This window comes from Chiloscyllium plagiosum, unplaced genomic scaffold, assembly GCF_037043375.1.
Source record: "Chiloscyllium plagiosum isolate Xiang-an unplaced genomic scaffold, Cpla_swu_hap1 HiC_scaffold_13, whole genome shotgun sequence".
Taxonomy (NCBI): domain Eukaryota; kingdom Metazoa; phylum Chordata; class Chondrichthyes; order Orectolobiformes; family Hemiscylliidae; genus Chiloscyllium; species Chiloscyllium plagiosum.
In genome coordinates, this window is record NW_028270151.1 from 77,833,986 (window position 1) to 77,846,802 (window position 12,817).

Below are 12,817 nucleotides of genomic sequence, written 5' to 3' on the forward strand. Positions count from 1 at the left end.
TCACGGTTATCAGGTCTTTCTGTTCCAAGCCATGTGCTGAACTAAAATTATTGCATTAATACACGGAGTGATGAGTCAGATGCTGATTGCATGTAGGATTACAGAGGGATTCTCAGCTTTACCAGACACACCTTATGCTCACCGAAGGATCCCTACTCCTGCGAGGAAACATGTTTAATTTGCCAAATGTTTCTCAATGCTCATCGACTCCACAGCCTTCTGAAACCTCTTGAATTATTCTTTCAAAGATAGTATAGAACCAGTGTATTAGTTAATTGCAAAAATCACCAGAATTCAGAATTAATGCACTTATTTTCTCTGCTGCAATATTCAAGTTCTCTCCGATGTCTCCTTAAGCTCAGAGATTCCTCAAGACCTTAGGTTACCCAATCCTCCATGGTTTGTGTCCCTAGTCAAGTCTCAGATTCATCCATTACCTTTGTGCTGACTGACCTGGTTAAGTAATGCCTTGCTTTAAAAATTCTTATCCTTTCAAATCCCTTGCTGACTTCACCCATCCATCTTTGTAATCTCCTCCTGTCTTACAATGTTCCAAGATAGCTGCACTCTAATTCCGGTCTCTTGAACATCCCTGATTTTAATCACTTCACCATTGCTGGCTGTGCCTTCAGCTACCTGGGCACTGAGATCTGGAATTCCCTTGTTAAATCATTCCTCCTCTCTATCTCTCTCTCCATTCATCTTTAAAGCACTCCTCAAAACCAACAATTTTGTGAGAGTTTTTTAGCCATCTGCTTTAATATCTCCTATGCGGCTGGGAGTCAGGTTTTGCATTATAATGCTCCTGGGAATAAACAAAAAATACCTTTGGAATGATTTATCGTATTAATGGTGTTATATAAGTGCAAGCTGTTGTTATTGATTCTAAGGCAAGCTCAAGGAGAATTGGAGCTCTGGGCACCATTTCTACCCCTTGGAGGTGGAACAATGAAAAGCGGAAGCTGTTGGTTTACATACTGGATTGAAGATCCTCAGTGGGACTTCATCCAGAACATAGAATGCCATTCAACTGTGTCAAAAAGAACTCCTGCAATGGAAATGCAAAACCTTTTTTGGGGTTCGGGCTATTTTTGTGCAAGATATTTGATGCTGTGTAGTGTCGACTGCGATTCAACTATGTCTAAACCCCTTCCAAGACCCATTTATAGATGAAATGTACCAATGGGATCTTGCTTCCTAGTTGTACTCTCTAACAAATCCCCACAAGTACATCTTGTGACACTTTTTTTTTCCCTCATCGAGATGATGTTCCAAAAAGTCATGAGTCACTTTTGAAGTGTAATCTAAACTGCAAGATTATAGAACCTTATAGAGGGAAATCTTTCAGTCCAACATGCCTGTATTTTGAATGAATTTGCCAACAAGTCCTGGTGTCCTGCTATTTCTCTGTAAACCTGCAAATGTTTCCTTCCTTTTCAAGTATCTATCCAATTCTCTAATTAAAGGATGATTTAAAACCAACTAGATCCACTATCTTACCCCCAGTCTCAACTACACTGTGTTGTCAGGTCGACAAAAAGGTGTGACCAGGTCAAATCTGAGCAATTACCCATGGATCTGTGTAAGTACAGGTGATTAAGTATAATGTGACTTCAGCAAATGCATGCATGTTTTCCTATGAAAAGTTAAACTTAATCAATTAATATAGGCTCTGTTAGTTACAAACCAAGCCACAAATAGGTTGCAAGAATTGTGTTCTGTCTAAATGCAAGGTTGTAGGATTCCCTAGTGCATATTAAATCATAGCCTGCAACATTATGAATGTATATTAAAACTATTTTTTCTCTTCAGTTCTCTAGAAGACCACAATTTATACAATGTGCACAGTTCTATATATTTGACACCATGTCATACCTCATTCAAGCAATCTTTAAGTTACCACACGAGTTGAGCCAGTTGAGCTGTGAAATTGTTTTACCCAATATCCATACAAACACTTCTTTTATTTCAAAAATATACTTTATTTATAATAAAAACTTTAGTCACAAATGCAGTTCTGTTCTGTACAGTAGCATATGAAGCAAACATTGGAGTTTGATTCTATCCAATATACAAACCAAAGGCATTTTTTATTTGTACAGGACTATATGTATATGCATTTGAGATACCAGGAGGGTCCGATGACTGAACAGAATTTAACTTCAGCAGAAGGATCTCAGACAGTGATCTTTCCCCACTGCGCCTTGGCAGCAGCTGCCCTGTCCTTAGCATGTAGTCCTGAACCTTGGAATGTGCCAGTCTGCAACACTCGGTCAGGTCAACGCTTGCTCTGGAAGACCAACACATTTCAAGCAGACCAAAGAGTGTCTTTCACTGAGTCGATAGTCCTTCAGGCACAGTTGATGTTTGTTTCAGTGTGTGTCCCGGCGGACAGGCTGCTGAGCCTAGAGTCCTGCGTCACAGAACTGCGCGGGACTCACCTCAAAAAAACCCACTGCAACATTGTGCAGACGTCCTTTACAAAGGCACATTCTATGTACCAATGTTAGGAGTGAGATTCCTAGGTTAATAATCCTACCCTCAACGATGTTAATATAGCCAATTGTAGTTTTCACACTGTTGTCTAATGGTGACCAATTAATTCACCGCAAGCAAATGGTCTAACCTGAGGCTATTGATTGGCATTATACCAAACATTACCCCTAATCAATCTGAGCCAGCAGCATACTGTAATTGGGTGACTCCTGATCAGTGAGCATTGTTTTCTTACAATTTATTTGATGTTAATTTGCAAACTGTTATGTAAGATGTTGTAAATCTCTTGAAGGTGTCGACAGATTGCATGTGTTTATTAAAGGATTTGCACTTTGAAGAGATGTAACCTTGGTGAAAATCTGCTGTGCTGACAATGGCCCATAAGCTTCTCATGCTGACGGCCAGTGAAGACTTAAAAAAGCTTGTCGTAAGGTCTCCGAGCTTGAACACGTGAATGGGAATTATGAGCCTCAGTCCAAGGGTTTAGGGACGGTCCCAGCAAAATGCCAGGCTATAAATGACTCCAGTTTCTCACTTGCAGGCGCCATTACGACGACCAGTGGTCTCTGAGAGGAAAACTCCCTGCTTGGAGTATCAGAAGGCCAACAGAACCCACTGGTCCCCAGGGATTGTCCAGGAGCTGCTGAAGGGTGTTGATTCATTGACTTTGGTGTTTCTGCCCAGAGGTTCCTTCAGGTACTCACAGATGTTCCCAAAATTTATTTTCACTGCTGTTTAAAATTATCGGTGTGGCCAAGACAGTTTTAGGGAAGGGTACACTGTGGTAGTGGGGGAAGGCTTTCAATTTGTTTAAAAACATTACCTCATTTTGACAAGCCTCAGTCATGAAGATACAGCTAGCTCTCTCTCTCTCTGTCTTTATCACCTCTCTGACCAGTTTCAATCTTTGAGATGGTAAGTTTCACTCTTAACATTTCTCTGATGTCATCTATGTTGCTCAGCCAATAACAATGTTGAGTTCATCTTTTCTTCTTGGGTAATCCTTGGGACCTGGGGTGACTTTCCTTGCTTCCAGAGTTCTGGCTCCCCGAGATGACTAGACAGTCCATTGCTAGATCTGATGTGAGGTGCCGGTGTTGGACTAAGGTGGACAAGGTCAGAAGTCATACAATGCCAGGTTACAGTCCAATAGGTTTATTTGAAATCGCAAGCTTTTAGAGCGCTGCTCCTTTGTCAGGTGACGTGGCGGGAAATGCACAGGCAGAGAGATCAAAAGAGTGTATAAAAGGGAGAGGAGAGTCATGACTGGCTGAAGAATAAGTCTTTGCAGGTTATCAAAAATATCAGATGGTGTGAGTAAATTGTCAACAACTGAATAGCAAGTGAAGGGATGACCTAAAACCTGAATAATTGAGGCAAAGAGAAAACTGCAAAATATTAAAATTAAGGTGGTGCTGGAGACAAACCAAATGGCTGGAATGACATGATAGGCATAAGAATCACATGGCAAGGGTCTAACCAAAGTAACAAGTAATACAAACTGTACAAACTAATTAAGGTAGAGCGATTATAGCAAGTTATCAAGGTGATGGTGTCAAAACAGGACAGTAAGGGAGATTTTACAAAGACACAACAGTGTGGTGGGGTTACATGTAGCATGACATGAACCCAAGATCACTGTTCAGGCCATCTTCGTAGGTACGGAACTTGGCTGTCAGTTTCTGCTCGGTGATTCTGCATTGTTGTGTAACTTGAAGGCTGCCTTGGAGGACACTCACCTGAAGATTGGAGGCTGAATGTCTTTGACTGCTGAAGTGTTCCCTGGCAATTGTTGTGCAGTGTCCATTCATCAGTTGTCGTAGCGTCTGCATAGTCCTGCCAATGTATCGTGCCTCAGAGCATCCTTGCCTGCAGTGTATGAGGTAGACAACACTGGCCAAGTCACATGATTATTTGTCATGTACATGGCGGGTGGTGTTCCCACATGTGACGGTAATATCTATGTTGATGACCTGGCGTATCTTGCAGAAGTTGCTGTGGCAGGGTTGTGTGGTGTTGTGATTGATGTTGTCCTGAAGGTTGGGTAGTTTGCTTCGAAAGGTTTAAGGTTTGGTGGTTGTTTGAAGAATAGAATTGGCAGGTAGGGATGATCTTGGTGAGATGTTCATTGTCATCGATGACAGGTTGAAGACTATGAAGAATGGAGTGTAGTTTCTTTGCTCTGGGGAAGTACTGGACGGTGAAAGGTACTCTATTAGTCATGTCCTGTGTCTGTTTTCTGAGGTTGTTGCAATTTTTTGCTGTGGCATGTTGGAACTGATAATCAATTAATTGAGCATTGTGTCCTGTTCCTATGAGGGGGTCCGTCAGCATCTTTAGATGTCCACTGCATTCCTCCTTGTCTGAGCAGATCCTATGCATATTCAGGGCTTGTCTGTCGGGGATGACTTCTTTAACATGTTGAGTGTGGCAGCTAGAAAAGTGCAGCCTCATGAGGCTATCTGTATGCTTGCAGTAGAGTGAGGTACTGAGGTGTCTACCCTTGATGGAGATGCGTGTGTCCAAGAATGAGTCTGATTCTGAACTGTAGTCCATGGTAAGTCTGATGATAGGATCAAACTTGTTGATAGTGTTGTGTAGTTGTTTCAGTGACTATTCGCCATAAACCCAAAGGAAGAAAATGTTGTTGAATTATCTGGTGTATAGTGTTGGTTAGAGGTCCTGTGTAGAAAGAAGTCTTGTTCGAACTTGTGCATATTGGGGTGCAGATTTGGTCCGCATGGCTGTTCCGTGTGTCTGAATGAAGTGCTGGTTGTCAAAGGTGAAGATGTTGTGGTCGCGGATGAAGTGGATGAGTTGTAGGATGGCGTCTGGAAATTGGCAATTGTTGGTGTTGGCATGCTACTTTTATATCTATCGTGTTATTCCAGCCATTTGGCTAGTTTCCAGCACTGCCTTATTTATAAATTTTCGTAATTATCTCTCTGCCTCAATTAATCGGATGACAGGTCATCCCTTCACTTGCTATTCAACAATTGACACTTTACTCACACTGTCTGACAATTTTGATCACCTGCAGAGACTTATTATTCAGCCTGTCAACACTCCACTCATTTGTACGACCTTTTGATCTCTCAGTCTATAAATTGTGTCAAAAATTACATGACACTGGGTTATAGTCCATTAAGTTTAGTTGAAACTGCAAGCTTTTGGAGCCTCGCTCCTTCTTCAGGTAGCTACCCGAGGAAGGAGTAAGGCTCTGAAAGCTTATGGTTTCACATAAACCTGTTGGACTATAAGCCAATGTGGTGTGACTTTTGACTTTGTCCACCCAGCCTAAAATTGTGCCTGTGTGCTTCACTTCACCTGATGAAGGAGCAGTGCTCTGAAAGCTGGTGATTTCAAATAATACACACACACACACACACAATGCCCCACAGGTGAGGTAAGTGGTGCATGGTAAATTGGGTGTCAGCACGCTCAAGGCTCCACCAGTTCCTTCTGCTCTTTGTGCTTGGACTGAGAGACATCTCTGGTGATATTTCTTAATGGCTTTGAGGTGTCTGCTGTATATTGTCCATGTTTCCAATGCAGAGTTGTAGTATAGGGGTAAGTGCCAGTGGACTCTATCAGGCATACACCATTCCAGATGGCATTGGCAGACATGTGTGCTGCTTTCAGTCCCTGACTACCTTCCCTTTCCCATGTGATTCCAATAAATATTTAAAATGCTGGCAATGATTATGGGAGATACATGTAATTGCTCATCAACTGTTTTCTAATTTTATTCATTCATACAAGGTGGGCATACAGACTGGACAATCCTTAATTGTTGTTAAGGACATATGAACAAAGGAAAAGAGTAGGCCATTCAGCCCTTCAAGCCTGCCCCACGACTGGCCTGATTTGAACTCCAACTCCACATTCTTGCATATCCCTGATAATCTTTCATCCCCTCAGTTATCGAGAATCTATCATCCTCTTCCTTAAAAAAACTTAAAAGTTCTGCATCCACTGCCTTTTGAGGAAGAAAATTCAAAAGTTTCACAATTCTCTGAGAGCAAAAAAAAAAATTTCTCATCTCTATTTTAAATGAGCACCTTTTATTTTTAACTTTTGACTCCTAGTTCTAGATTATCTCACAAGAGGAAATATGCTTTCCACATCAACCTGGTTAAGTGCCCTCAGGATCTTATATGTTTCAATGAGGTCACCTCTGACTCTTCTAAACTCCAGAGGATACAGGCCTTACCTGTCTAGCTTTTCCTCATAAGGCAGACTGCTCATTCCAGGTGTTACTCTAGTTGGGCGGCACGGTGGCACAGTGGTTAGCACTGCTGCCTCACAGCGCCAGAGACCCGGGTTCAATTCCCGCCTCAGGCGACTGACTGTGTGGAGTTTGCACGTTCTCCCCGTGTCTGCGTGGGTTTCCTCCGGGTGCTCCGGTTTCCTCCCACAGTCCAAAGATGTGCAGGGTCAGGTGAATTGGCCATACTAAATTGCCCGTAGTGTTAGGTAAGGGGTAAATATAAGGGTATGGGTGGGTTTCGCTTCGGCAGGTCGGTGTGGACTTGTTGGGCCGAAGGGCCTGTTTCCACACTGTAATCTAATCTAATCTAATCTAAAATCTTAACTAAGCTGCTTCCAATGCATTAACATTCTTCTATAAATACAGGGACCAGTACTGTACACAACAGTTCAGATGCAGGCTCACCAATGTCAGTATAACTGAAACACACCATCCTACTCCTGCATTCAATTCTTCTCACTATAAAACGCAATATTCTATTGGTTCTCCTGATTACTTGCTGGAACTGAATATTAAACTTTTGCATTTCATACAGTTGGCAACTTAGATCTCTCTACATTCCAGAGCTCTGCAACCTCTCACCATTTAAATCTTTTTTTAATATTCTGGATAAAGTGGTGGTCAGTGCCTTTTGTAGTTGGCCCACTTCAGTGTCTGGTCAATGATATTCCCAGGATGTTGACAGTGGGGGATTCTGTGATGTTACTGCCATTGAATGTCAATGGGTGATGTCAGGATTCTCTATTGTTGTAGATGGTCATTGCCTGATACAAAGATGTTTTACATCATAAAAGTAATTTTGAAAGTATTTCATATTGCAATAGTTTCACTTTATTGATGTGTACCTCATGATTATTTAGCAGGACTAGCCTAGACAGAGAGCGGCATGTTCTCGTGGTTGATGTACATTCCTGGTTACAGGGGGAGCAAGGGGCATTTCATTTATTGTGGAAGGAACAATTTTGTACTTTTCTGCTGACTCCTTATTGAATTGGTGTTCTCTATCATGCCATCTTGCAGTTGAACTTGCAAGGTCAGCTCACTCTCCCTTCTCTCCATTATAAAGGGTGTAGTCTGGGTCACTCTTAGTGTGTATATTTGAAGTATGTGAACACAAAGCCTTGTAAGGACTTCACAAGGCAACATGCTGTGATGTGTGTAGATTTGGACTGTATTAGCACTGCCATTGAGACCCCTTATTTGCTCACCTTTATTGACAGCTCCCACCTCACCATTGCCCAACACATCCAGGGTCCCAGACTTTCCTCATCCTGCCCTCACTCCAGACCCTCCACACACCCCAACATAAGTGACACATCCTTGTAAATCTAGAACCTTGATGCAAGCTTCCACTTTCCTGCTCTCCTCCCTTGCAAGTTAATGTTCCCTGACATAAATATCTGGCAATTTATATCTGCTTCTTTCAACGTAGAGATGTACAGCATGGAAACAGACCCTTCGATCCAACTCTGCTGCGCCGACCAGATATCCTAAATTGATCTAGTCCCTTTAGGGTGCAGGTTTGCTCGCTGAGCTGTAGGTTTGATATCCAGGCATTTCATTAGCTGGCTAGGTAACATCATCAGTGGCGACCTCGAAGTGAAATAAAGCTGTTGTCTCCTGCTTTCTATTTATATCTTTCTCTTGGATGGGGTTCCTGAGGTTTGTGGTGATGTCATTTCCTGTTCGTTTTCTGTCAACCTGAGCTCAACCTCACCCTAAGCTACAAACCTTCACAAACCTTGCAATGGTCTAGTCCCATTTGCCAGCATTAGGCCAATACATCTCTAAAAGCTTCCTTTTCATACACCCATCCAGATGCCTTTTACATTTTGTAATTGGACCAGACTCGAACACCTCCTCTGGCAGGTCATTCCATACACGCACCCACCCCGTGTGTGATAAAAGTTACCCCTCAGATCCCTAGTGCCTGCAGACATTGTACTCCTCCAACTGTATTTGCTATTTATCGGTCTGTGACCTTTGGCTTTTGACCTTTCTGCCTCTGCGAAAATTTATCTAATTTAATAACACCATTCAAGCTTTTTAACCAACCCCACCTAATCTCTCTCTCTCTCTTCTCTGGGGAGAAGAAACTGATTTTACCCATATTTCTCAACAATTTGAAAACTTTGAAATCTGGTTTCACTCAGGTAACTCTTCCCGACAGCTTACTTAAACTGGCCAGAATGCTTCTCTTCAGTTATAATCAGTGCTTTATTAAGATTGAGCAGAATTTCCTTGCTTTTATACTCTTTTTAAGAAAGCCAAGGATACTATAGGATTTTTCTTGGCTTCTTAACTGAGCCTAGCATCTTCAAACGTTTTGGTCATCTTTGAGTCTGACTCACTGTCCCAGTCAGTCCCAGAGTGGGAAAGGACAGTGTCTGACACACTGTCCCATACAGTCCCAAAGTGTGAATGGACAGTGTCTGACCCAATCTCCCAGCCAGTCCCAGAGTGTGAAAGGACAGTGTCTGACCCACTGTCCCAGCCAGTCCTAGAGTGTGAAAGGACAGTGTCTGACCGACTGTCCCAGTCAGTCCCAGAGTGTGAAAGGACAGTGTCTGACCCACTGTCCCAGCCAGTCCCAGAGTGTGAAAGGACAGTGTCTGACCCACTGTCCCAGTCAGTCCCAGAGTGTGAAAGGACTGTGTCTGACCCACTGTCCCAGTCAGTCCCAGAGTGTGAAAGGACAGTGTCTGACCCACTATCCCAGTCAGTCCCAGAGTGTGAAAGGACAGTGTCTGACCCACTGTCCCAGTCTGTCCCAGAGTGTGAAAGGACAGTGTCTGACCCTCTGTCCCAGTCCGTCCCAGAGTGTGAAAGGACAGTGTCTGACCCAATCTCCCAGCCAGTCCTAGAGTGTGAAAGGACAGTGTCTGACCCACTGTCCCAGCCAGTGCTAGAGTGTGAAAGGACAGTGTCTGACCCACTGTCCCAGTCTGTCCCAGAGTGTGAAAGGACAGTGTCTGACCCTCTGTCCCAGTCCGTCCCAGAGTGTGAAAGGACAGTGTCTGACCCACTGTCCCAGCCAGTGCTAGAGTGTGAAAGGACAGTGTCTGACCCACTGTCCCAGTCTGTCCCAGAGTGTGAAAGGACAGTGTCTGACCCACTGTCCCAGCCAGTGCTAGAGTGTGAAAGGACAGTGTCTGACCCAATCTCCCAGCCAGTCCTAGAGTGTGAAAGGATAGTGTCTGACCCACTGTCCCAGCCAGTGCTAGAGTGTGAAAGGACAGTGTCTGACCCACTCTCCCAGCCAGTCCTAGAGTGTGAAAGGATAGTGTCTGACCCGCTGTCCCAGTCAGTCCCAGAGTGTGAAAGGACAGTGTCTGACCCGCTGTCCCAGCCAGTCCCAGAGTGTGAAAGGACAGTGTCTGACCCACTGTCCCAGTCAGTCCCAGAGTGTGAAAGGACAGTGTCTGACCCACTGTCCCAGCCAGCCCCATTGTCCTAACAAACAGAGAATGTGAAAGCTGTTCGTGTTTAGTCCTGGTTCTCAGCAAGTCCATTATTTGAATAATTTACTGTTCCAGAATTATTCATATTTTAAGACTGTTTTGCTTTACTTTAACCTAGGTACCACATTTGCTGACCTTCCGTGTTACAGGAAAGATGAGCAAGGATTCGAAAAAGAATGTTGTCTACAAAAAAGTGTCACGCGACAAGTCGGTTTGTACTTTCTCAATTCCTCTTTCTTGTTCTCTTCAAAGATTTCACACAGGAACAGGAAAAGTTATTTCTGCGCCCATAGACAGTATAATCTGCCATTTCACTGACCCAGCTATGTGTAACCACCTTAATTGACCTAGTTCTGATACATTTACCATATGTTTACCATCAATTTACCTTACCCAATGTTGGCAAAAACCTTACCCTGTTAAATAGCAAATGAACAAAAATGTATATTGGTTCAGAGCATTTCCTGTAGATGATATCAATTTGCAGTAAACATAATCCTACATTTGTGAATGTGTGTACAGTACAGAGAGCTTCCCCAGAATGATGAGCAATCATTCACAGTGACTCACATTGAAAGCCTACTGAGTGGGTGAAGATTTCTGACTCTCTTCATATCAGCTCATACTAAAGCAATCAAACATTATCCATTCTGGATTAATGGTTTTGGGTAGTTTATTAGGGGAGAAAGTGAGGACTGCAGATGCTGGAGATCAGAGCTGAAAATGTGTTGCTGGAAAAGCGCAGCAGGTCAGGCAGCATCCAAGGAACAGGAGAATCGACGTTTCGGGCATAAGTCTTCTTCAGGAATGAGGAAAGTGTGTCCAGCAGGCTAAGATAAAAGGTAGGGAGGAGGGACTTGGGGGAGGGGCGTTGGAAATGCGATAGGTGGAAGGAGGTCAAGGTGAGGGTGATAGGCAGGAGTGGGGTGGGGGCGGAGAGGTCAGGAAGAAGATTGCAGGTTAGGAAGGCGGTGCTGAGTTCGAGGGATTTGACTGAGACAAGGTGGGGGGAGGGGAAATGAGGAAACTGGAGAAATCTGAGTTCATCCCTTGTGGTTGGAGGGTTCCTAGGCGGAAAATGAGGCGCTCTTCTCCAACCATCATGTTGCTCTGGTCTGGCGATGGAGGAGTGCAAGGACCTGCATGTCCTTGGTGGAGTGGGAGGGGGAGTTAAAGGGGCATGACCTGTTCAACGTTCAGTGTCACTGTTTGAATATTTATATTGCAGCAACTGAGGTCTTTTTCTTGTTTTGTCATTGTGATCAGACAGTGTCCAGCTTAGACCTGTGCTGACCTTCTCAAATCCTAAGTGCGGTACACCCCAGGGCACAGATTTTGGTTCACCCAGAACCCAGAGTGTGGTTTACCCAGGGTCCAGAGTGTGGTTTACCCAGGGCCCAGAGTGTGGTTAACACAGAGTCCAAGTGTGGTTTACCCAGGGTCCAGAGTGTGGTTTACTCAGGGTCCAGAGTGTGGTTTACCCAGGGCCCAGAGTGTGGTTTACCCAGGGCCCAGAGTGTGGTTAACACAGAGTCCAAGTGTGGTTTACCCAGGGTCCAGAGTGTGGTTTACTCAGGGTCCAGAGTGTGGTTTACTCAGGGCCCAGAGTGTGGTTAACCCAGGGCCCAGAGTGTGGTTAACCCAGGGCCCAGAGTGTGGTTTACTCAGGGTCCAGAGTGTGGTTAACCCAGGGCCCAGAGTGTGGTTAACCCAGGGCCCAGAGTGTGGTTAACCCAGGGCCCAGAGTGTGGTTTACTCAGGGTCCAGAGTGTGGTTTACTCAGGGTCCAGAGTGTGGTTTACTCAGGGCCCAGAGTGTGGTTAACCCAAGGCCCAGAGTGTGGTTTACCCGGGGCCCAGAGTGTGGTTAATCCAGGGCCCAGAGTGTGGTTTACCCAGGGTCCAGAGTGTGGTTTACCCAGGGCTCAGAGTGTGGTTTACCTGGGGCCCAGAGTGCGGTTTACCCAGAGTCCAGAATGTGGTTTACCCAGGACCCAGAGTGCGGTTTACCCAGTGCCCAGAGTGTGGTTTACCCAGTGCCCAGAGTGTGGTTTACCCAGGGCCCAGAGTGCGGTTTACCCAGGGCCCAGAGTGTGGTTAACCCAAGGCCCAGAGTGTGGTTTACCCGGGGCCCAGAGTGTGGTTAATCCAGGGCCCAGAGTGTGGTTAATCCAGGGCCCAGAGTGTGGTTTACCCAGGGTCCAGAGTGTGGTTTACCCAGGGCTCAGAGTGTGGTTTACCCGGGGCCCAGAGTGCGGTTTACCCAGAGTCCAGAATGTGGTTTACCCAGGACCCAGAGTGCGGTTTACCCAGTGCCCAGAGTGTGGTTTACCCAGTGCCCAGAGTGTGGTTTACCCAGGGCCCAGAGTGCAGTTTACCCAGGGCCCAGAGTGCGGTTTACCCAGGGCCAAATGTGCAGTTTACCCAGGGCCCAGAGTGCGGTTTACCCAGGGCCAAGTGTGCGGATTACACAGGGCTCAGAGTGCGGTTTACCCAGTGCCCAGAGTGTGGTTTACCCAGTGCCCAGAGTGTGGTTTACCCAGGGCCCAGTGTGCAGTTTACCCAGGGCCCAGAGTGCGGTTTACCCAGGG

At 45.0% G+C, this 12,817-nt stretch overlaps 1 protein-coding gene across 2 annotated transcripts in view; it reads left to right on the forward strand.

The window, feature by feature from the left end:
• Nucleotides 1–3,038: 3,038 nt before the first annotated feature.
• LOC122555762 (S-arrestin-like) overlaps nt 3,039–12,817 on the forward strand; it is a 37,280-nt gene continuing 27,501 nt past the window's right edge. For both annotated transcript variants that reach the window (XM_087993780.1, XM_087993781.1), the window contains exons 1-2: nt 3,039–3,192; nt 10,346–10,438. In XM_087993780.1, the coding sequence (XP_087849906.1) occupies nt 10,382–10,438 (57 nt within the window). In that variant the 5' untranslated portion in view covers nt 3,039–3,192; nt 10,346–10,381. The remainder of the gene's footprint in view (nt 3,193–10,345; nt 10,439–12,817) is intronic.